The sequence below is a fragment of the Carettochelys insculpta genome, chromosome 14 (assembly GCF_033958435.1).
Source record: "Carettochelys insculpta isolate YL-2023 chromosome 14, ASM3395843v1, whole genome shotgun sequence".
Classification (NCBI taxonomy): domain Eukaryota; kingdom Metazoa; phylum Chordata; order Testudines; family Carettochelyidae; genus Carettochelys; species Carettochelys insculpta.
In genome coordinates this window covers 1,678,557-1,702,660 of record NC_134150.1, presented here as the reverse complement: position 1 = coordinate 1,702,660, position 24,104 = coordinate 1,678,557, and the positions used below count along the sequence as shown (strand labels likewise).

At 45.7% G+C, this 24,104-nt stretch overlaps 1 protein-coding gene across 5 annotated transcripts; it reads right to left on the bottom strand.

Annotated features, from left to right (window-relative positions):
* Positions 1-925: 925 nt before the first annotated feature.
* On the bottom strand, positions 926-24,097 carry LRRC36 (leucine rich repeat containing 36). Of its 5 annotated transcripts, none has more exons than XM_075008801.1 (11): positions 24,063-24,097; positions 22,793-22,884; positions 21,613-21,758; positions 19,167-19,218; positions 15,998-16,444; positions 14,955-15,253; positions 11,623-11,788; positions 8,570-8,733; positions 5,791-5,911; positions 4,228-4,342; positions 926-1,279 (listed from the first exon to the last, which is right to left on the bottom strand). In XM_075008801.1, the coding sequence occupies exons 2-11, from the start codon at positions 22,866-22,868 to the stop codon at positions 1,081-1,083; spliced, it is 1,785 nt and encodes a 594-aa protein (XP_074864902.1). In that variant the 5' UTR covers positions 22,869-22,884; positions 24,063-24,097; the 3' UTR covers positions 926-1,080. The 5 variants fall into 5 exon arrangements, 4 of the variants coding, with proteins under 4 accessions (XP_074864902.1, XP_074864899.1, XP_074864900.1 ...); XM_075008800.1 differs by lacking the exon at positions 24,063-24,097 and adding an exon at positions 23,200-23,339 and having other exon boundaries at positions 927-1,279; XM_075008798.1 differs by lacking the exon at positions 24,063-24,097 and having other exon boundaries at positions 22,793-23,303.
* Between the last annotated feature and the right edge of the window lie 7 nt (positions 24,098-24,104).

Genomic DNA, 24,104 nt, shown 5'->3' with positions numbered 1-24,104 from the left:
AACAGGCTCCAGCAAAGGAGAGCCGTGGTTCTGTGGGGGCACAGGAGGGCAAATGGCTCAGTAGGGCTTGGGCAGCCACCTTGGCTCTGGCTGAGGATGGAGCTGGGGGCTGTGCATGTCATTCCACCCAGCCGATTCATCGCTCTTGGAGCACTGAACCACAGCAGCCGCCCAGGCCTGCACTGAAGGGAGAGGTTTCTACCCGGCGAGGCTCAGCGACCCCAGTTAAAGCCGTGCCTGCTTGGTGTTTGGCACCTCAAGCGTCCCTCAGAGGCAGTGGGGGCGCCGTAGTCCCCCTCCTTCCCAGCAGCACCGTCTGTCCCCGAGTCTCTTCCCATCTGATCCTTGTGCTCTCTCAGCTCACCTTGCTCCTTGCCTGCTCTCCACATCAGCCTGGCTCCCTGCCCAGCTCCTGCCCCTCACAGCCCTGGGCCTGCCCCCCACCTCAGCTCCTGAGTACAGCCATCCCTGTCCCTGCTATGTATGGGCTGCGTAGGGCCCCAGGAATTGTAAGGGCAGCCTTGCCCATAAATAGGAATCACAGAGGGAATAATTATCTGCAGATTATCATCCCAACTGAAGTTTCATGACCGGGTGGCACAGGATGCAAAACTCCAAATTTTTGCAAAAAATGCCATGGGACATTGTGCTATTTGATATCGTTGTAAAATCAAGGTCTTGGCAACCACACAGATGCCTAGCACAGAACACTGGGTCAGTACCATTTCAGAGGAAATGGAATCAGCTACTGATTCAACAAGATTTCCTCGTGAAGTGTGACTCTAGATGGTTCATACTATCTACAAAGGTCTTTGGAATGGCAAGCCTGCAGGTTACAGTTTATCAGGAGCCTTCTGTGTTCTTGTAAAGGCAGCACAGACAGTAAAACCTAGGACCGCCAACAACAAGAGGTGCTTACGATGCTGACGCAAGGTAAGATTAGAACAACCTTTAGTGAAGACACCTCAGTAAAAGTAGGCATTTAGACACATCATCTTTAAGTAGTTTGATCTCATTGTATTTAAATGGAAAAGAAAATAATCCCTCTAACATGAACTCTGACATGACTCCACCTTTCCTTTAGAGAGGACAATTGTTTAACTGTTCTGCATTGCAATACTGACCGTGGCTGTGCGCTGATGACACAGGAGGAATTCTTTCGAAGGGTGATCTCTCACAAATGGTGACTTTCTCAGAAGGAAGTGATGTTTCTCCTGAGTTAGGGATGTGCTCTTTATTAAGCTGTTGCAGCAGGAAGTTGTTTGTGGCCACTAAAGACCTTGGCAAGATGGTGAAGAGGTGGTTAGAATGACTGAGACACGTATTCATCAGAATAAACTGTAGCTTTTCATTTTGGGGAATACGTTTCATGTAGTTTTCCATTTCTCCAAATTCATAGCAAACAAAAAGCTTGTGTGCACTTCATGGTTCTGTGTTTCAAACCAATTTTAGTACCAGTCACATTTTACATTAAGGGGCTGTTTATAAATACGTTATCCAGGGCTACAATGACTGAAGTTACAAACCTGTCACAGGTAGGACTAATATCTTACAGCCAGCTACAAGCACATCAGTAGAAAGTTGTACAGGAGGGGGCTAGAACCTACTGACCTGCATAATTGGTTAGAATGTAAGGGGCTGGATTCACCAGAGTCGCACCAGTGAACATATTACAGGTTGAACCTCTCTAGTCTGGCACTCTTATCTACCAACATTTGTAACCCAACATGATTTTAGTTAGCCAGATAACCACTTATCATGGGTGGGGCCAAGTTCTCGTGGTCCCAGAAAGTTTGTTCCCAGCCCCCAGTCCTGGCTCTGTGTTCTGTGCTGTTATTTAGCTGTAATGTACCCCTAACTGTCTTGTAAGAGCCCAGTAAGCACTGGAAGTGGTGGCAATGTGCTAGGCAATATTGACCCCCTGTTGTCTGGCAGATTCTCTCATTTGGCGTCGGTGAATCAGTCAGATCCTGAGGGTGCTGAATTAGAGAGCTTCAACCTGCAAATCTACTAGTTCCATATTCTCTCCAGAATCTCTACTGTGTGTCTTTGATTATGTACCTGTGTGTCTGAGGTTCAAGTATGATCTGTCACCGCATGCTGATGCAAGCTAACGCTTTTTTTTTTCTTTTTAATCATTAGACATTGTAGCCTGTCTGCGGGTTTCCTAGCATAAGAAAACATCTGTTGGGGTCATTTTAAGGCTCAGTAAGAAAAAGCCTGTCTGCTTCCAGTGACTGACTATTGTTTCAACGAAGGAAGGAATAATCTTTAATATCAATCTAAATTGGTACAATTTGGTGAAAACGCTTGATAGCATCTATCAACTGGCAACACTGGAGTTTACAGCACCGCAGCTGCACCACTGCTAGCGCAGATACTCTGGGCAGATGGGGGAGAGCTCTCTGATTTTACCCACCCCAGAGAACAGTAGTTATGTCAAAGGGAGAAGCTCTCCCATCAACATAGCGCTGTCCTGACCAGCACTTAGGTTGGTGTAATTTATTTTGCTCAAGGGATTGTTATTTACACCCGAGTGACATAACTTATACTCAGTCCTGTTATGATTGGTGGGGCCCTATGCAATGCTATTTAACTGGTGCCCAATGGCAGCCCGGGGCAGGAGGAGACAATTTTGTAGCCATGTGATTTTATACGTGTCAGCAACATACTAATGAAGTACTTCTAAAAGAAGATTTTAAATGAAGATCCTATTGACTAATGTAGTACATTCAGAAACTGACAGCACGTACCTGGCCTTAGCAAATGCCAATTACGAGGCTCCATTACCACTCAAATGGCTCTTTCAAAGGTTCTGCCAAGAGCTCTGGCAGGCTTTGTCACTGATAAGTTACCTAGATCCTCTCCAGAGAATGTAGAGTCACAGAACAGGACTAGGAAGAGGTGGGTAGGTGGATGTTAAGACTCAGCAATGACCCAAATTTTTGGATGCCTTATGTAACTGCATATGGGTAAGGACAGTTCTGCTCATACTGACCTAAGCTATAGTGTGTACCCAGCCAGTATGTAATTAGGTTCCAAAAGCTGAGAAGCAATCACTGTTACAATAAACAGGTGTGCTAGTTTATAGGTCCAAAAAATGAAGGCATGATTGTTGGAAGGTTTTTCACTGCTCTCCAGGCTGCTGTTACGCTAACTTTCATCTTGTACGTGTGTCCCCAACTGTGAAGTTCCTCACTTTTAACATTAGTTGATTTTTAAATTTAACTTTTATTTTTGATGTTTTTCTAGGCGAATCTGTGTGTGTTTAAGAAAACTACAACATTAATTCCTTTAAACAATTTAGAATTAGCACTTGCTTAACAAAATGTTAACATATTAAGAACGGCTCCATGGCAGAAGTCTTTGATAAACCAGTGGTGCAAACACACCAGTGATACTGGGCTCACCTTGTAAAGTATGCCTGGGGTCACGAGGAATTGGGAACTCAACACAGAGTTTAGAATGAATGCGGAAATTGCTTTGAATAGGTGAATACTTCCCCTCCCCCTTAACTAATGAAAATTTTTACCAAGAGGAAAACACTTGGGGATTTTTTAAGCTAAGCCATTTTCAAAAATGTGTAAGTGGGACCAGCCAATACTTGGTCAGATTAGGGTAAAACTCCCAGAGAAGTCCTCCTTGGTATAAAAGTGTGTGTCTGTGAAATTTCAGGCAGATTGATTTCCGTCTGAGATTTATACAGGGCGTGTAATGACAATCATAGGCACTTGATCATGTTTCTGTAGACAGACAGTGGAGACAGAGTGACCAAGTGCAACTCACTAATCTAGGTAGGTTGCATGTTTAGAAAAGGAGATGAGCCTGAAACCTGATTCAGTGTAATGAGTTAGAAGTATTGTCCCCATCCCCCAGTGCACAGATGTGTAGCCTGATTTGCAGGGGTCTGAAGCACACTTTGCTCTCGCTGACTTCCATGAGCTGCGGGGGATCAAGACCTTTGAAAATAAGGCAGGAGGCTCTTTTTCTGACAGTCTCTGGGCAGATAGACAGAGAAGACGCTGCTGACGGGAAAGGCTTCTCCCCTCAGCATGTGTACTCCACCTCCCTGAGGTGGCAGCTTATGGCAATGGGGGAGGTCTTGCTGCCTACACCAGTGGTTGAGTCAAACAGGGATGTGGACTTTCCACATCCTGAGCAACGTAGTTACATGTATCCTAGCGCAGACCTGTCCATGTGGGTAACGCTCCTCCAGGTTCATCCTACCTCTGACTCTCTTGTAGAAGATTCACAGTCTCCTGCAGTTTCTTAAGTTGCTTTAACTCCAGCGTTAAATTCGCTACTTGAACGTTCAGCTGCTCATTCTTGTGTAGCAACTCATCTAAAAGAATGGCAGGGAGTTGGAGTCAGCAGAATGCAGAGTGGTATGCCTGAGCCTGCATTTTACAGTATGTAATTAACATTGCAGTATGCCCCCTGTACTCCTTGGGTGGAAAGGACAAGTAGTTGGCTCGTAGCCAGCGTGGTCAGAGTCTCTGGGCATCTGAGGGGATCAGCAGGGAGGCCTAGCACCTGCAGCAGGAGTCTGCCCCACCACACTCATGGGCAGTGGTGGGGGAAGCAGAGCAACACATCCCCAGCTCACTTTGTTCTCTGCAAGTCACTCAGGGAAAGGGGGATTGGACTGTCCCCTCAGTCGCTGGTGGGAAGCTAGGGGTGGTAACTCTCTGCCAACTATGCAACACTTAGGGTGGTGTAGACACCTGCAGTCACTCAAACCTACTTTATGATTACAGAGCAGGAGGTATTGGTAGGATATTAGGAAAACCTATTTCAGGTGGAGGGTGGTGCAGCACTGGAATGCTTTACCTCTAGAGAGGTGGTGGAATCACCATCCCTAGAGGTTTTAAAGTCCCGGCTTGACAAAGCCCTGGCTGGGATGATTTAGTTGGGGTTGATCCTGCTTTAGGCAGGGGGCTGGACTAGATGGCCTCCTGAGGGTCCCTTCCAGCCCTGGAATTCTATGATCTAGGAAAGGTATCTGTTAATAAGTGCAGACACTTCTCTGTAGAGAAGACAGAGGGGACATGATAGCAGTTTTCAAGAACCTAAAAGGGCACTATAGGGAAGAGGGAGAAAAATTGTTTTCCTTGGCCTCAGATGATAGGACAAGAAGCAATGGGCGTAAGTTGCAGAAAGCAGGGATTCAGGTTGGACATTAACAACTTCCTGTCAGGGTGGTTTTGCACTGGAATAAATTGCCCAGGGAGGTTATGGAATGTCCATAATTGGAGATGGGATAGGGTAGACAGACACCTGTCAGGGATGCTCTAGATCATGGGTGTCCAACCTTTTGGCTTGCCGGGGCCGCACTGAGTGAAGAGGAATTGTCTTGGGCCGCATATAAAATATACAATATAGTTAATATATATAAATCACATAATAATGTTAAAAGTTTACGATCTTGTGGGGCCGCATTACTAGCTGTCCAGGGCCGCGTGTTGGACACGCCTGGTCTAGATGGTGCTTGGTCCTACCATGAGTTCGGGGGACTGGCCTTGATGACCTCTCAAGCTCCCTTCCAGCTCTAACATTCTATGAGTCTATGATTCTAGTTCAGATTTTATGATGCTGTTTTGTATGTAACCATTTCCATCCCATTCTTGTTTATAGTTGAACCTTCCTTCCTCCCTCCCTCACCCCCCAGTCCTGACTCCTGCACCCCCACAACCCCAGTCCACTGATCTGAGCCCCCCCACACCAAGGACCTGTGCCAGGGAAATGTGCTAGTTACAGATAATAAGCCAAACCTCCGCCTTGCACCCCTACCGTAAGTGAGTGCGTGGTTCCCGCTGCAGCAGTAACTCGAAGCAGCAGTGTAGCCTGTGGCTGGTATGCGGGAAGCTGACACCTGGCTGGCCTCTTGTCCCTGGGCTTGCTGCTGCTGCTGCTTCCAGAGCCCGGGATTAGACAAAGCAAAATGGCGTTAAAAATCACCACCTGTGCGGAGAAGTATTTCCCTGCCACATCCAATCCCATAGCCCCTGAAGTCGAGGCACCTTTCCATTCCACCAGGCCCTTTGTGCTGTAATGAATGCAAATGGGCACAGTGCTGCTGGGCTCTTCCCCCATTACAGTGGGCCCTGGCACAAGGTGGCAGGGGGACTCGGTGTTATGCCTCTGGAATGGGCGGGGCCTGGGGCAGTCAGCTCTTCGCTATGCCAAGTCCACAGCGCTGCCCAATCGGTCTGACTTCAGTACCGGGCAAACTGGTTGAAACTCTAGTAAAGCACAAAATTGTCAGACACACTGATAATCATAATTTTTTGGGGAAGAGTCAACACGGCTTTTGAAAGGAAGTTGTGCCTCACCAATCTATTAGCAGTTTTTGAAAGGGTCAACAAGCATGTGGACAAGGGGGAGCCTGTGGCTGTAGTGTACTTAGATTTTCAGAAAGCCTTTGACAAGGTCCCTCACCAACGGCTCTTAGGCAATGTGAACTGTCATGAGATAAGAGGGAAGGCCCTCTTTTGTATTGGTAACTGGTTAAAAGATCAGAAACAAAGGGTAGAAATAAACGGTCGGTTTTCAGAATGGAGAGAGGTAAATAGTGGTGTCCCCCAGGGTTCTGTATTGAGACCAGTTCTATTCAACATATTTAAATATAAATAGATGGAGATACACATCTCATAGAACTGGAAGGGACCTCGGGAGGTCATTGAGTCCAGTCTCCTGCCCTCTTGGCAGGACCAAGCACCATCCCTTTTTGTTTTTTATTTATAAAATGATCTGGAAAAAGGGATAAACAGTGAGGTGGCAAAATTTGCAGATGACATAAAACAACTCAAAATAGTTAAGTCCCAAGCAGATGGTGAAGAGCTACAAATGGATCTTAATAAACTGGGTGATTGGGCAACAAAATGGCAGATGAAATTCAATGTTGATAAATGCAAAGGAATGCACTTTGGAAAACATAATCCCAACAATACATATACAATGATGGGGTCTGATTTAGCTGTTACCACTCGAGAGAGATCTTGGCGTCATTGTGGATAGTTCTCTGAAAACATCCACTCAGGGTGCAGCAGCAGTCAAAAAAAGACAGAAAATGTCATGTCATAAGACAGAAAATGTCATGTTACCTCTATATAAATCCATGGTATGTCCACATCTGGAACATTGTGTGCAAATGTGGTTGCCCCGTCTCAAAAAAGATACATTAGAATTGGAAAAGGTTCAGAAAAGGGCAACAAAAATGATTAAGGGTATGAACGTCTGCCATGTGAGGAGAGATTAGTAAGACCGGGACGTTTTAGCTTGGAAAAAAGACTATTAAGGAGGAATATGATGGAGGTCTATAAAATCATAACTGGTGTGAAGAAAGTAAATAAGGAACTGTTATTTACGTCTTCTCACAACACAAGAACTAGGGGTCACCAAATGACATTAATAGGCAGCAGGTTTAAAACAAACAATAGGAAATATTTTTTCACACAATGCACAGTTAACCTGTGGAACTCCTTGCCAGAGGATGTTGTGAAGGTCAAGACTCTGGCACAGTTTAAAAAAGAACTAGATAAATTCATGGAGGATAGGTCCATCAAAGGCTATTAGCCAGGATGGTCATGGAGGGCGTTCCTAGACACTGTTCGCCAGAGGTTGGAAATGGGAGACAGGGAGTGCATCACTGGTTGATGACCTGTTCTGTTCACTCCCTCTGGGGCACCTGTCACTGGCCACTGTTGAAAGACAGGGTATTGGGCTGGATGGACCTATGGGCTTGACCTAGTGTGGCTGTTCTTGTTTTTATGCTGCCTCCCCACTTTGTGGAGTTGTGCTGCCTCAGTAGTTTAAAGGGACCCAGAGTTCAGGCTGCCACCATTGCCAAAGTAGCAGCTCTGGCCTGGTGTGGGCTGCAAGTAGCAGACCTGGGTGGGAGGGATGTACAGGAGGAGGCTGGGGGTGGGATCTGAGCAGGAGGGGGCACAGGAGAGGGGTGTGGGGGGTCTGCATAGGAGGGGGGTGCAGGAGGCTTGGGGTGCAGGGCCTGAAAGGGAGGGGTCAGGATGGGGGTATATAGGCCTGGGGGGGAGAAGTAGGGTTGGGGTGGGGAGTCAGGATGAGAGGCAGGGTACAGGAAAGGGGCAGGAGTGGGGGTCTGGATAGGAGGTGGCACAGGAGCTGTCTGGGATGCAGGGTCTTGGTGATACGGATGCAGCTCCGCACCCCTCCCTCCCAGGCACTAATCTCCACTGCTTTGATTGGCTGGAATTCCAGCCTATCAGATTGGCAGGATAAAGCCTCCAGGCAGTGCTGACGCTCCCCCTCCCCTTTCGCAGGCTGGGGGAACATCAGTGAGCAGCAGCGGCACCATGCGGAGCCACGTCCTGCCCACCCCCACTGCCTGGCAGAGCCTGTAGGCCAGATGTAGACCTGGCTAGCCGGATCTGGCCACCCCATTGTGGGCTGGGTGCTTTGGAGGGGAGCCGTGAGCCTCAGGGGTCAGATCCAGGCAAGCTGCGGTCTGGATCCAGATCCGGACTGTGGGCCGGGGGTTCCCAACCCCTGGTATAGGACATATGCATGGGAAGAAAAGGAAGACCCATACCGAAGCCAGGTCCGCTCTGTTCAACTGATCAGCCTTCAGCAGGGCCCTTTGCTGCCTGGAAGCATTTTCAAATAAGACCGATGGGCTGTCTCCACTTGGCAGGTGAACTTCCTTCTGTGGAGGGGTAGAAGCCATCAGATACAAAAGCAAATCTTGGGCCGGAGCTACAGAAAAACAAGTAGGTTGGGAAAGCAGGGTCTGAAAAACAGAGCACGTGCTTCATGTTTAGTGCCAGGTTTTCCCACAGAAGGGAAGGTTCAAGATTTTGACTTTTCGTCCAGCTTCAGGGCAGGAAAATGGGGAGGCAAAGTCAATCTTGACAATCTTTAGACTGCAAGCGCCCCACCAACATGGGCCCTGCTTGCTTTACTGATTTCAAAGCATTTTATTTTGAGTTCATCCATTTTTATCTGCCCATCTGGTTTACTGTAAATGAAGTACGTTTCAAAACGTAAGTATTTGGAAACACAAAGTCATTTTGAATCAAACGCTAAAGCTTTCAGTGTAAAAAATGTCTGTTCTATTCTGACAAATTGGAAACATTTCCCCTCCCTGAAATAACAGATGGAAACGTTGTGATCGACGCATGCTTGGTTGAGAAATTCTGACAAGCTCTAAGTATGGACATTTTATAGTATCATATATCATAGATTAGTGTTGGACGTTACCTTGGGAAGTCACCTTGTCCACCCCCCCCGACTCAAAGCGGGACAACTGTCAACTAAATCATCCAGCAAGAGTTTTGTCAAGCTGGGCCTTAAAAACTCTAGGGATGGAGATTCCACCACCTTCGGGGGTAACCCATTCCAGTGCTGCATCATCCTCCTGGGGAAATAGTTTTTCTTAAAATCCAACCTAGACCTCCACCTCTACAGCTTGAGACCACTGCTCCTTGTTCTGCCATCTCACTGCAAGATGGTGCCTCCCTGTGGCCACTGTGGAGATTAGCTCTGTGTAGCCAAGATCTTACTGCAGTTTCACTCTCTCTCTCTTTCTCGGTCTCCAGCCCTTCTCTCCCTCCAGGGAGCTGCTGCTGCTTCTTTGTCACTTGGCCATTTTGGCCAGGTCACGATGCAGTTTCTCCTTCTGGGGGACATGTATCAAGATCCTTCACACAGCAATGTGAGTGGTCGCTTTCACAAATCCATGATGTCACTTCCCCTGTGGCAGGTAGGGGAACCCAGGCCTGTCTTCCACTGCATTGTCCTGCCCAGGGACCCGATGATTTACAGGCAAGGTCTGTTAAGTTCCCAGCCTTGCTGCTTATTCACTGGGCTGCTTCCCATCCTTTGTTCAATGGGCACTGTCTTCTACCCTGCTCCAGAGTACAGTCATCCCATGGACTGGCCAGGACATTAGGATTCTCCTTTTCTTCACTGGCTTTTCTGTTGAATTGTGGGTCACCACAAACTTCCTCTCAGCAGCCCTTGCTGCTTCCAGCTTCCTGGATTCATACTAACCCAGGCCACCTCTGCTCAGGTGAGCCTTCCTCTAAGTGAGGTGCTCCATTCAGCCTGTATCTCCCTCTTTTGCCACTCAGTGGGTTGGGTGGGCATGGCTGGCCTGATCCATCCCTCTCCAAACAGCATAGAGTCTACAGAGTCCATTGAGTCCTACTTCTTGTTCAGTCAATCACTCAGACAAATAATTTTGTTCACATTTGTGGGAGGCAGTGCATCTTGTTTAAAATGTCACTGCAAGGGAGAACTGACATTTGCGTGGCACTGATACAGATGGCATTGCAAGACAGTTAGCATGTCCCTTCGTGCTTCAACCACCACTCCAGCAGCCATGCGCACATGCTGCTGAAGGGGTCTGGCTCAATAACAATCAAAGCAGCAAGAAATGAAGCATCTTTATTTTCATCACCTGAGTCAGATGCCACCAGCAGAAGGTTGATTTTCTTTTTTGGTGGTTCAGGTTTTGCAGTTTCCATGCCAGAGTGTTGCTCTTTTAACACTTCAGAAACACGTCATCCCTCTCAGACTTTGGAAGGCACTTCAGATTCTTAAAACTTGGGTCAAATGCTTCACCTATCTTTAGGTACGAGCTGTAACATTGGAGGGGCCTAAGGCACCACTGAGAGGGAAAAATCAGGGTGACTTGCTTAGAGATGGCTACTTACAGGACAGGGCTGGGGTCTTCCACTATAAGGCACCAAACCAGGCACACAGAGCACTTCTGTTCACCACACTGGCCAGCAAGAGGTCACACAAGGAATTCCCTCAGACACTTCAGCTTCCCTTGTGCCACAACCAGTCCCCAGTCTCACCAAATCTGAACAGGTGCTTCTAGTCCCAAAGGACCAGCCACATTCCCAGGTCAGTGTGTACCTCAGCTCTTTCCCAAAAGAGTGTGCTGGGCCAGTCCTTTAGAATCTAAAATCGAAAGGGTTATTAATAAGAAAGAAAGGGAGGGTGGAAAAGCAGGCAGAAGGAAAGAGAGGTTGGGAGTAAAAGTGTTGAAGAAATCAAATTACAGGTTGAACCTCCCTAATCCAGAACTCTCTTGTCTAGCCACATCCGTAATCCAGCATGATTTTAGTTAGCCAGATGACCACTTATCATGGGTGTGGCCAAGTTTCCCATGGCCCCATAAAGTCTGTTTCCAGCCACCAGTCCTGGCTCTCAGTGTTCTGGGCTGTTACTTAGCGGTAATTTACCCCTAAACATCTAAGAGCCCAGTAAGCAGTGGCAGTGTTGGTAATGTGCTAGATAATATTGACCTTCCCAGGATTGACAAATTGTCTTGTCTGGCACCAGTTAGGTCCTGAGGGTGCTGGGTGAGAGAGGCTCAACCTGTACATATACCAATGCAAAGTTCTTGGTGTGGGCTTGTAGCAGAGGTGAAATTATCTGCAGTTTTATGAGTCTCTGGAATACATCCTTTGTTGGGGTGGGTCATCAGTCCTTTTGGGCTCAATTCATAGCAAATGCCAATTGGGAGAAAGCCATTGTAAGTTTAAGCCAAAGAATCTCAGGTCTCCTGGGAGGATAGGTACAGTTGAAAAAAAAGATTTAGGCTATTCCTTCAAATCAAATGAAGTAACTCACCAAGAAATTTCTTATTGAGCAGAAGCGATCCAGCTCCATCCCAGTAACAGTCTACCAGCTCCAGGAGCTGCTGTAGGACAACTGCAATATATGATGACTTATCAGTCCTTTTGGGACTTGGACTTTCTGTGAAGCTTGTATAATTGCTCACATCACTGGGGACAGACTACGGAGAAAAAGGCAAAACAAATGGTTTATTTTTCCTGATAAATTGTGCAAATGATTTGCAAGCACCTAAATTTAAGTGCATAAATCAGGTGCATGAATATTTCCAACTGGCACAGAACAGGTAAGATGCACAGGAAGATACCCGAATCATATTAGAATATAAGCTAGGAGTGCTTGAATTTACATGCACAATTACATGAGGTTCATTTTGAAAAGGTCATATGGACATAACGATACAGATGGTTAAACACATCAAACACAGGGCTTTAAAACGTAAAGAAAATGTGATCTGTTTGTATTAAGGACATAAAACCACTTTAAAGATGTATGTTACACAGAGGTACTACAAATAAAATGGGTGGTAAGAAATTGATTATAGGAATCACATAGCTTCTCCTCCTGTGCTATGTAAGCACGAAAATTTCACACTGTAATTCATTCATCACCTGAGGCGCACATTCTTAGAAAGACGTCTGATCTTGACTGAAAGACATCAAGTGCTGGACCATCCCCCAACCCTTGGGAAGCTCTTCCAATGGCTAATTATACTTGCTCAAAAAATGTGTCTATTTCCAGGTTGACTTTGTCTTGCTTCAACTTCCAGCCATTGGTTTTTGTTAGACATTTTTCTGCTAGATTAGTAGAAACCCCTTGTTTATTTCCCCATGTGAGAACTTACACATAATAATCAAGAAGTCTCCTAAACTTTTTTTCATAAACTAACCAGACCCAGCTCCTTAAATAGGCTTTCCAGCATTTGAATTATTCTTGTGGTTCTTCTAAGCCTTTCCCATTTTTCAGCACTCTTTTTAAAATGTGGCTACTGGAACTGGCCACACTGTGAAATCCTGGCCCCATTGAAGTTGATGGTAGTTTAGATGTTTACGTCAACAAAGCCAGAATTTCACACAGTATTCTAGTAATAGTTTAACTCGTGCTTCCATAGCGCTAATGTAAACATCCTACTCCTATCAAGATTCTTCTGTATATATATCAGTAAGGATCACATGAGCCTTCTTATCCACAGCATCCCACTGGAAGCTCATGAATAGTTGGTTTCCACTCTTATATCCTTTTCAGTCATTGCTTGCAGGTTTGGGGATGACCTGTCTACCTACTGTCAGATCTTGTGTTTTGGCTGTTTTAACCCATATGTTACTTGACTATGCCCAGACTGTTTATCATTAATGGTCACGCAAGCTATATCGGTGTCATCTGCGCGCGTTGTCAACAAGGGGGTTAGATTTCCTTTCAAGAGTCCTGAGACTTTGAAAAGTTCTCAGCCTCGTGTCTTAGGACCTGAGAAATTTTACCAGGGGACACACTTCCCATTGCACTATAGCAAGGGGATGTGCTGGTATAATTCCATAGAAGCAGATCAAATGAGCTAGGTAAAACTGGTATAACATAGTGGCATATTAGACCCAGTGGTAAGGTATATGGAACTGGGGGGGACATGACAGAGAGAAGACACAAGACCAAAGCATTCAAATCTAAAGCCTCAGGAATTCACAAGCTGCATGCAATGGGAAACAGGACTCCTGTACAATGTTGGCATACAGGCCCCACTTATGCTTCTCTGAGTCAAAGTTTTAAGGCCAGGAGGAAAAAATAGACTATCTGGTCTGGCCTCCTGTTTATCACAGGCCATTAAATTTCACCAAGGTATCCCATACTGAGCCCAATAACTTGGGTTTGGTGAAAATGGATCTTCCACAAAGGCATCCAGTTTGGATATGAGACGGCAAGAGATGGAGAGTCCACCATCTCCCTAGCAAGATTGTTTCAATGGTTAACCACCCTCAGTATTAAAAATGCATGCCTGATTTTTAACTTGAGTCTGTTTGGCTTCAGCTTCCAGCCCCTGGTTCTCATTATGCCTTGCTCTGCTAGACCAAAGAACCTGTTAGTACCCAGCCTATTTCCGTGCATGGCCTCCACTTTGTACGTGTATGAGCCACAAGATGCTGGACAGCAGCAGCCTTCAGATAGCTCGTATGGTGCAGGGCCGGGCAATCATTCCTTTTTGGTAACCACATCCCTTTCATGTCTACACTTACAACAAGGAAGCATGTGACATACAGCCTCTCTGATGGCTGTAGACTACTGCAGGTTCATGCTTATGCCTGGGTGATCATGCCCAAACCGCTTAGGACAGCTCTGTGAACAACTTACACTGTTAGTATAGTGCAAAGTGGGCACAATAACTCCATCTTTAAGAGTGGATATTCTATTTTAATGTGATACCAATGCTGCTTGGTTTGGACTTCCAGGTCTGCAAACTCCTGGATTCAAAATTAAATGTCAGCTAGTGTCAGAGGATTATTGACTGCTTACCCAAGCTGGGATGCTGTTTTAGTCAAGTACCTTTTCCATGTTATTTCACATAACCCATTATAAGTAGCATTCTACAATTTTATATTTATTTCTGTAACCCAGCATTGCTCTGGTCCTTAAACAAGTTTTCGCAGAGGGAAAATAAAAGGAAAATGTACACATTTTAATTGACTGCATTTTTTTCAAAAACAGTGCTATTTTTATGAAGTTATTTTTTATTTCAGATTTCTTAAAAAAAGGATTGTTAAAAATTTCCATTTAAATTTTCAGACAACTTTAGACGTCCTAGAAAAAAAGGGCTACGTTCAATTTGATTTCCAATAAAATTTGCTTCTAGTTTTCCAACCTTAAGCATTGAGTAAGCTGTGGCAAAACAGACCACTGCTCCAAATTTCTCCATTGTAGCTCTTTTCTGGGAGGTTTAGTGAGATGCAATCTTATACCAGGTTCATCCCATTCTTCTGGCTCATCCTACTTCAGTCTCTTTCAACATTTGCTCAGTTAGGTCAGTTTTGAGGACTCTACTTGTTTGGGTGATTCTGTCTCTTTTCCATTTGGTTTTCTACTTTCCTGGCACAAGCCAACCCTGACCTCGTTTTAAGTTCTATCAGAGGGAGCTGGATACCGAATTTGGTGGTCCTAGCTCTTACCATTCAGGAGTTCTCGAGCAAACAAACTCCCTAAAATATACAGTAACTGATCATACAAAAACATATCCACACCATTGCTTTTCCAATACAAACATGCATATTCTTATATGCCGATATAAATCTCCAGATCCTACTGCATTTTTGTACAGCAAAGAGGCTAAAGCGTGAGAGACTTGCCTCTGTCTTTGACTCTTTAAAGCAATGCTGAGGGGTTAGTGATGAGTGCAGTTTGTCAGCTTGCTTATTCCCCACTCTAGAAGGGCTCAAGCGCCTGTTGGCTGCCAAGTCGCTGTCTTTCCCAGACACTGCTGACAGTAACGGTTTCCTCATTGCTGCTGGTGGTGAACACTCACGCCGTGCTGTAGCTGATAAAGGCTGATGCCTTGCTGTTAAATCACTGAAGCTGGGAGATAATGTAGAAAAACGAGAAGCCAGTGGAGCTGGGTCACTGGTTAGATGTGTTCTGGTGTTCAGATCTAGGGGAAGGAAAACAGGACCGCAGATTAACTCGCTCGCATATTTTTGTCCTCCTTTCCCCACTGTATCTTTCTGCTCTCTCCTCCAAACAATAACTGTATACTTCTCAGGCAAGGAAGGGCTAGGGAATTAACACAAAGTGTAAATGGGCTCATCTGTATAAACCCAAAACCAAGCCCACAGCATGGCATCATTGTGCTCCTTGGAAGCAGCTGGACAAGTGGACAGATACAGGCCAGACTGAGTGCCTATGCCCACACCTGCTTATTACCAATGATTTGCAATATCACTGTAGAACCAAAAATTTTACACTGTCAAAGTAATCTAAGTACGCAAATCTGAATTCAGTTTTAGGCAAAATGCGGGACAGGCCTCACTTTGCAGAACACTTTTCTGAAAGGATGGTGGAGTCTCCTGAGGACAGCAGTGGAAAAAGAAGGGACAACATGAAAACTTTTTACAGCCAGTTCACACACACAAGAGAAGTACCAAAAAAACAGTGTAGGTATTTAGAAATGTGATCCCACCTTTCAGTGCAGAGGACAGCAGCTCGGAAGTCAGAACATTTAGCCTACTACTTTGAACAGGAACCTTATGATGTAGTAAGTTAATATTTTCTTGTAATTTTGTCTTAATAGAAAGAATGACAGACATCCATACAAGTAGGAACAGCTGAAAATACAATTCTTCCTACCACAGTCTGAACCTCTCAAGTTAAACCACTAAGACAAGTATGTCTTTACCTGAACTGAGTCTTAAGAGGGCTTGAGTGTTATTGTCCGTCTCTGTGTCCTGTGTTAGTAGATCACCACTAGGGGACTTCATTTCATTAGCAAGGCTTACACTGTAATCTCCGAAATCCATACTTCTCTTATCTTTTTGAAGTCTCTTGTGCTGAGGGGTGGATGAAAGGTAAAGGTGGTCAAAACTATCTAAACTGGTATCTCTGTGTAACTTGTATGGACTTGTTTTGTTTGTGTCGCTCAAATGGAGTCTCTTGGAGGAAGAAATGTCCTGGTGAAGGTAACAATTATTAGCTCTTCCTATTAAGTCCTTCTCAAAAGAGGAATCTAAGGAATTGCTTTCTGAAAAAGTCACCCGAAATCCTCCTCTTGCGAGTCCAGCTCTTAACTTTTCTGGGGAGCGCAGGGCTGAACGCAGGTGTGGTGGCGGAGAAAGGGATCGATAGTCTGCCAAAAATGACCAAAATTAGGAGGAAAACTGCAAAATATCTACCTACATTTTTTTTTTTACTCATAGTCCAACTTCACACTTAAGTTGCCTGCATTTGTTAGCCGCCTGTGCTGAACAACACACAAAGATGACATGAGGAAGCAGGCATTTGAATGTAACATGTCTTATGTTGCACATACTTATGAAGTCAGATGCTAGAGATGGAGAAGGTCCATTAGATCTCGGCTAGCCCTGCTCCACACAGATCAGTTCAAGGCTATTTCTTACAACGTATTCCCCAGTGCTTGAAATCTCCCAATATTTAACATCTCACATGATAGGGCTTCCACCATTTCTCCTAAGCATCATTTTGGGGTGCACTGCCATCACTTGCAATCATGAGCACTAGAACTGGAAGGGACCTCAAGAGGTCATCCAGTTCAGGCCCCTGCCCTCGTGGCAGGACCAAGCACCATCTAGATCATCCCTAGCAGATATTTATCCAACCTGTCCTTAAAAATCTCCAGATTCTATTCATGGTTCCCAGAAAAAAACTCAACAAGGTTCAGACACCGGGAAGTCAAAGAGAGTCACATCCTTCTTTAGTGGAGTGTGCAAGACCCAGTGCTAATGGCTTTGAAGTGCTAACTCTTTTGCTGGGACAACTGAGAAGTGGGGGAGTGGTAACAACTTGGCAAGAAGGGTGCCTGTGCTGTGGAAGGCAGTGGGGAGTTGGCAGGGGACCTACGATGGAGTGGCCACTGCTCAGCTGGACCACATCTGTAGTTGTGCTTGTAAGCAGAGAGCAAAGCAGCACATGCGCAAATCCTTCAGCAGTACGTACCAATCCTTGCTCTTCAGAGTGACAGATCAACCACCCATGGCAGGTGCTGCATTTAGTCTAGTACGGGGTAGGCAGATGCAGTTTGCCAGGGTTAGCCCCTGCACTTCCACAAGTATGACTGCTTGCAGCTCCTGTTGGCTGCAGATTCCTATTCCCAACCAATGAGCGCTATGGGAAATGGTATCTTGGTCTTCGCCACTTCCTACAGCTCCCCCGGTTAAGAACAGTGATCTGTAACTAATGGGAGCTGCAAGCAGCTGTACATTGGGATGTGCAGGTAAATAAAGCACCATCTGCCTCCCAGGGCCTCACCTTGGTGACCTTCCTCTGGCTTGTCACCCACCCCTGACCTAGCACAATTCCTGTTTCAACTCTGGGGGAAAAAAATCTGTCTCCAAAGTGGTCAGAAAATGAAGAGCAGAAAATCAGATAAAAGGCAAAAACATCTTCTGAACACTTTTACAATAGATGATACTCAGCTACAGAACTGCTGGGTCTGGGCCTGGTGACCCCATGTGTGTCAAATTGGATGGACAGCTTCAGCAGTCATAAAGACAAAAAAATTCAGCACTCAACTCATATGTGCTTGAGACCAACAGCGCAGAGCTCACCAGAAGCCGTCAACATCTAAACTTTGTTCCTCAGAGCAAACCTACAAATGACAGATGCAGATTTGAGACTTCCAAATTGGCCTCTGCCAGCCAGTGCAACTAACTGACTGCCATATGACTAAGTTGGTTTATATTGTTACTAGTGTAATTAGAAAAGCAGTACAATTCTGAGCTAGTTAGCAGACTCATTTGTACTGAACTTTAAAGACAGGGCGATAGTGTGGCGGTTTGTCTCCCCTATCAGGAGATGGATGCTGTGGCAATCACTCCACCCAACATCAATTTAGTGGGTCTAGTGAAGACCTGTTAAATGGATTGCAGATTGATCTCTCATCGACTCCGATACTTCACCCAAACGAGACTTGTAAGATAAGTTTACAGGATCATTTCTTAATTAATAGACACTGCAATAAGTTGACCTAAGCTACGTTGACTCTAGCAGTGTTATGAATTGCATAACTTAGGTCGACTTAACCCTGGAGAGTCGACCTGTCCCAACTTTAGTGAATGGTAGGAACTTGAAACCTATGAATGGAATGCTGTTCTGCCAGTAGGTGGTGCTGTGCATAATATATCTGATTTAAGCTAATCTCAGCCATACCTCATAGTACCTTGAAGAACTCATGGTAGATCTACACTACCTGGTAGAACAACCAGACAGGGTTGATCTTCTGGGGTTTAGTTTTGCATGCCTACTGGGGACACGCAAAATTCAACTATCAGGAGTTGACCATCAACTCCTGTACTCCTCAATCTTGCAAGAAGTAAGAGAGAGTTTCTTCTCTGACCTTCCTCAGTGAGGAAGACAGCCAGGTAAGTCAATTGTAGATAAGTCAATTCCAGCTACGCAATTGCCGTAGCTGGAATGTGTATTTACAATCAACTTTAAGGTCTAGTGTAGACCTGCCCTTAGTGTGAAGCTCTCTACTGTATATCACTGAGTAGGAAGCTCTGTGGCTAGTCCACAGCCACTACAGAATCCAGAGCCCTTGCAGCCTACTGCCTACAAGAAATACACAACACCTGTATGCAGAGCACAGGGCACATGATTTCCTGGAATTCATTCCTATTTGTACTAGAGCATATCTTTTGGACAAGCAGCCCATCTGACAGCAAAACTGACCGCAACGGAGAATCCACAACTAGTGATAAATTGTCCCAGTGTTGATATAGGCTTCAGTTATACATCCTGATGAATGTGAAAGAGAATTACAGGATCATTATCAATATGCGAAAGAAATAAAAGTACAAGTGTTGAAAAGAAATTGAAGATGTAGAAATTACCATCTTTCAAGTGACTTGTATTCAGCAACTGGTTTCCTGCCATTTCTTCCAGCTGAAAAACATTTGAAATATTGAATGATGCACTTCACACTTATATAAAGAGTCCAAGTCAACCATGGATTAAAAGCAGATTTGAAAATGTGAAGGAATGAGCTTGTCTAATCTTTGTGAAAGGACCACAGTTGCGCATGGCCCCTGCCCTTAGCTGCAAGACAGAAAGTTTTTCTATGGATACAGAAGGCAACTCTGGCAACAAGTTAGTTGCAAACCAAAAACTAAGCTTTGCAGACATGAAGTCACTAGCACCAGGAATTCAAATCCTCAATGCATCTGCTTCAATGGAAATCTGTATTAAGGTTAAGAATTGCAATGCAAACATGAAGACAATCAAAAGTAAAGATTCGCGCATCAAGGGCATCTAGGTCACACTGCATGTCTGCAGTATTTATACACCTGTTTACATTTTTTTTAGCTGGTAGCTGTGGGTACAGTGAGTCAGACCCGGCCACTGTTTAAGATACACAAAGGGGATGGAAAATAGAGATTCTCCTTGTGTATGAGAGTAGGGCTGTCCTTACCCAAACACAGAATACCTAGCTGCATAGGGCACCAGAAAATTTGGAGCACCACTGGGTCTTAATGTTCACCCAGCCACCTCTTTCTATCCCTGTTCTGTGGTTCTGCTTCCTCAGGAGAGAATGTACTTAACAATGGAAAAAGCCTGCCAGGCCTTTTAGCAGAACATTGATTCTATGAAAGAGACACTTCACAGGCATTTGCCAGTCCTAGGTATTTAGTGACAGAGAGAGAGCCATGCTAGTCTATATACCAGGCGTGTCCAACCCAGGGCCCGCGGGCCGCATGCGGCCCTGGACAGCTAGTAATGTGGCCCCACAAGATCGTAAACTTTTAACATTATTATGTGATTTATATACATTAACTATATTATGTATTTTATATGCGGCCCAAGACAATTCCTCTTCACTCAATGTGGCCCAGGCAAGCCAAAAGGTTGGACACCCGTGCTATATACTATCAAAACAAAAAAGCAGTCCAGTAGCACTTTAAAGACTAACAAAATAATTTATTAGGTGATGAGCTTTCGTGGGACAGACCCACTTTGTCAGATCATAGCCATACCAGAACAGACTCAATATTTAAGGCACAGAGAACCAAAAATAGTAATCAAGGTTGACAAACCAGAAAAATATTATCAAGGTGAGCAAAACAGAGAGCAGAGGGGCACAAGGGCAGCGGGGGGTGTCAAGAATTAGATAAAGCCAAGTAGTATTTACCATCAGTTTCTGAATGTACTGTCTCAAAGGTGTAGCTGTGCTAGTCTGTAGCTTAAAAATAACAAACAGTCCTGCAGCACATTAAAGACTAACAAATGTGTTAGGTAATGACTTTTCATGGGTAAGACCCACTTCCTCTGATTTTCCTGAAAAAAAGTACCCCCGAAAGCACGTACCTAATAAATTTGTTAGTCTTTAACAACTAACTTTAATCGAATGGCTTGTCATCTGTGAATGGACTGTGTTAGTCTACAGGATCTTAGTTTACAATTTGCTTTAAAATATTTAGTGTGTTGTTGAAGATTATGCAATCACATCTCTTAAAAAAAACATCACCCCCTCTTCTCCCTTGGGCTGCTGTCGGGCACTGGAGCATTAGTTTAGTAGAACTGAGTAGGGCTCCATAAATCGTAAGGACATCCTTGCATGGGAGTCCCCAGGATTTGGTGGAAAGCCAATTTGGAAGTATACTGTCAGCCTTTGCCAGTAGGGAGCACATGGAGACAGTTAAAAGTAGGGCCGGTGCATGCACTACACCAACAATTTGGGGCTCTTACTCCCACATTAGAACAAGCCATTCAATTTATCTCTCCTGGTTTTTGTGATATTCATAGAATCACAGAACACTAGCATTGGAAGGGACCTCAAGAGGTCATTGAGTCTAGTCCCCTGCCCTCATGGCAGGACCAAGCACCTTCTAGACCATCCCTGTTAGATATTTATCCAACCTGTCCTTAAAAATCTCCAGAAAAGGTAAGAGAAAGCTATGTACCACTTGCAGTTCTGTGACACCTTAGCTGGCCTCATATGCAGACATGTAACGGTGGGAACCATAATTATGAACTTCTTAACTGTTGTGCATTTCAATTTCCAATCTTAAGGTTCTGCTCCTAAAGAGTCAGCACCGAACATGATGTATTTTTTCAATATTGTAAAAATAAAAAAAAAAAAGCCAATCCCAATTCTACTACTCCTGGGGTTTTCCAGCCAGTGAGGGAGATGCCCCTCCCCACCCCCCAGGGGCAGACAAATGCTGAGGAAAGGAGAAAAAACACTAAAGACTCACCAAAAATAGATACAAATCATTCAAACAAGAGCAAACAATGTGCAAGCATAAGTCAGGACTGAACTAACAACTCAGGGGGTCTTACTTGTGTCCCCAGTGTGATATTGCATTGTTTATCCTCTTTAGCTGAACTGCTGGCTGGCATTGCAGAAGCAGATGAAGCATTTATTGAGGAATCCTTTGCTTCACATTGTAACACACGCTCAAGGGTTAACTGCTTTTGGCTCAGTGCTGTTGAAAAAAAGAAATAAATAGGAGCAGTGACTCACCAGTTGTTGAGGTAACTAGAAAGCTGTAACTTTGTTATGACAGAAGAGTTGATTCTCAGAAAGAACTGCCTGATCATTTGCAATTTTCAAAAGCTCTGCCTAATAAATGATGCACTGTACACATTGGGCGCTTGTTAATGTCTGGGCTGGGCAGGATGGCTACTAAAGAGTGCCCCCTTGACCTGGGGGCGTAAGGGAGTGGAGCAAGGAGGCCTGGCATCCCAGGGGTTAAAGAAAGCATCTGAGCCAAGTTAACCCCACCCCCTTTACCTGCAGCCAATGCCAGGGTTGGAGCGGAGAGAAAAGGAAGGAGCCTGGCTCACTTTGGGGCTGGCTAATGAGGAGGCAGGAATGTGGTTCAGTAGGCCCAGTCTCCCTACGAGCAAGTAAGCCCCTACTATGGAGAAACCTCAATTGGTGGGAATCTGGACTCTTAGGGCCACACCCCAAACATAAGCACTGTAATAGGGAGTAGCTTGGAGTTCCCAGGCCAGGAACAGAGGAGCATAAGAGGCCAGCGTCCCCTCTGTTCTGTGCCCAACATCTCAGTGAGCTAGCCACTAGGCTACAAAGCCTCCAGGGTCCCCGCGACAGGAAACCAAAGGTCTTTGAAGCCCAGAGTAGCTGATGGGTAAAATAGAAATGAGAGCGGTTGAGAATGCTCTCTTTGCTCACAAGGAGACACCCACAGGAACCCAGCAATCAGTCCCTCACAGAAGAGTCCAACCAAGCAGCATGGTGTATTCACCCAACCGAGATTCTGGAGCGCCACGGCCAAACCTTAAAGGTAGCGTATTTTTATGTACATTGTAGTCAGTAGCTAAATGTTTTAAACTTAATGAGAAGCTAATTATTAAGTGATTTACAAAGTTGGAACAAAACATTACAAAGTTACACTTTCTCCTGTATTCTCAATAATTGTGTATTTCCAACCTTGTATGCAGGCCTACTAGACATCTTTGCATTTGCTACCCTAATTGGTAAGAAGCAACTTACCTGTTTGATTTTTGCTGCCATCAATATGCAAACTAGGTACTGAAGCAGTTCCTTTACCTACTGCATAGCTCTTCATTGTATCCCCTCTACAGCTAAAACAGAAGAGATGAGGAGTAATGTGAGTAAAGGTGTCAGAACTGGGCCCTGCAACTGTACCCAAATGTAACAGCATTTGAATACCCTGGTCACACTCCTTTTCTTCCTCAACATGTCCTTTCTTACCAGCTACATTTTACAAAGACTATCCCCACCCTCCAGATGCAAGAAGTTTCATATGGAGCAGGCGTGCAGCTCAATAGGCTACTGGGTCTCAGGCTCATCCATCTCATTTAAAATGTTGAACTATGTTACTCTTTTTAAGTATATGTAGTCACATTTATATACACCAATTCGTGCCATTTTCTTACTTTCTAGATCCTTATTGTTTTACATATGCCAAAAGGATTTTTTTTTCATATGAACATAACCAAAATTTCCATTGGTTTGGATCCCATTAGACAGGTTGAGGGGCTACTAATTGCAGGGGTGACCAGGGGGCCCACAAAAGTTTGGCTACAACAGGGATGAGCAGCCAGGAAACTGACAAAAGCCTCATCAATTTTGTCTTTGCTGCTGCTTGGCAGGAGAAAATGGAGCTTTGTTCTGGAGAAGAAAACAGAAAAGAAACAGAGGAGGGCAGTGCAACCCCCCCCACCACCCCAGCCCCTTCCCATTCTCCCCCGGCCCCCAAGTCCCCTGGGCCCTGATACTCTCCCCCCCCCACCACCCCAGCCCCTTCCCATTCTCCCCCGGCCCCCAAGTCCCCTGGGCCCTGATACTCTCCCCCCCGGCCCCCAAGTCCCCTGGGCCCTGATACTCTCCCCCCAAGTCCCCTGGGCCCTGATACTCTCCCCCCCCCACCACCCCAGCCCCTTCCCATTCTCCCCCCAGCCCCCAAGTCCCCTGGGCCCTGATACTCCCCCCCCCGGCCCCCAAGTCCCCTGGGCCCTGATACTCCCCCCCCCCCCAGCCCCGGCCCCCAAGTCCCCTGGGCCCTGATACTCTCGCCCCCGGCCCCGGCCCCCAAGTCCCCTGGGCCCTGATACTCCCCCCGCAAGTCCCCTGGGCCCTGATACTCCCCCGCCCCGGCCCCCAAGTCCCCTGGGCCCTGATACTCCCCCCCCCCCCCCCCGGCCCCGGCCCCCAAGTCCCCTGGGCCCCTGTTCCTGCCCTGACCCCAAGTCCCCTGGGGCCTCGATTCTCCCCCAACCCGCTGGGCCCCGCCCCTCACAGCGCCGCCGAGCCGGAGCCTGAGCCGGAGCCGGGAGCGGAC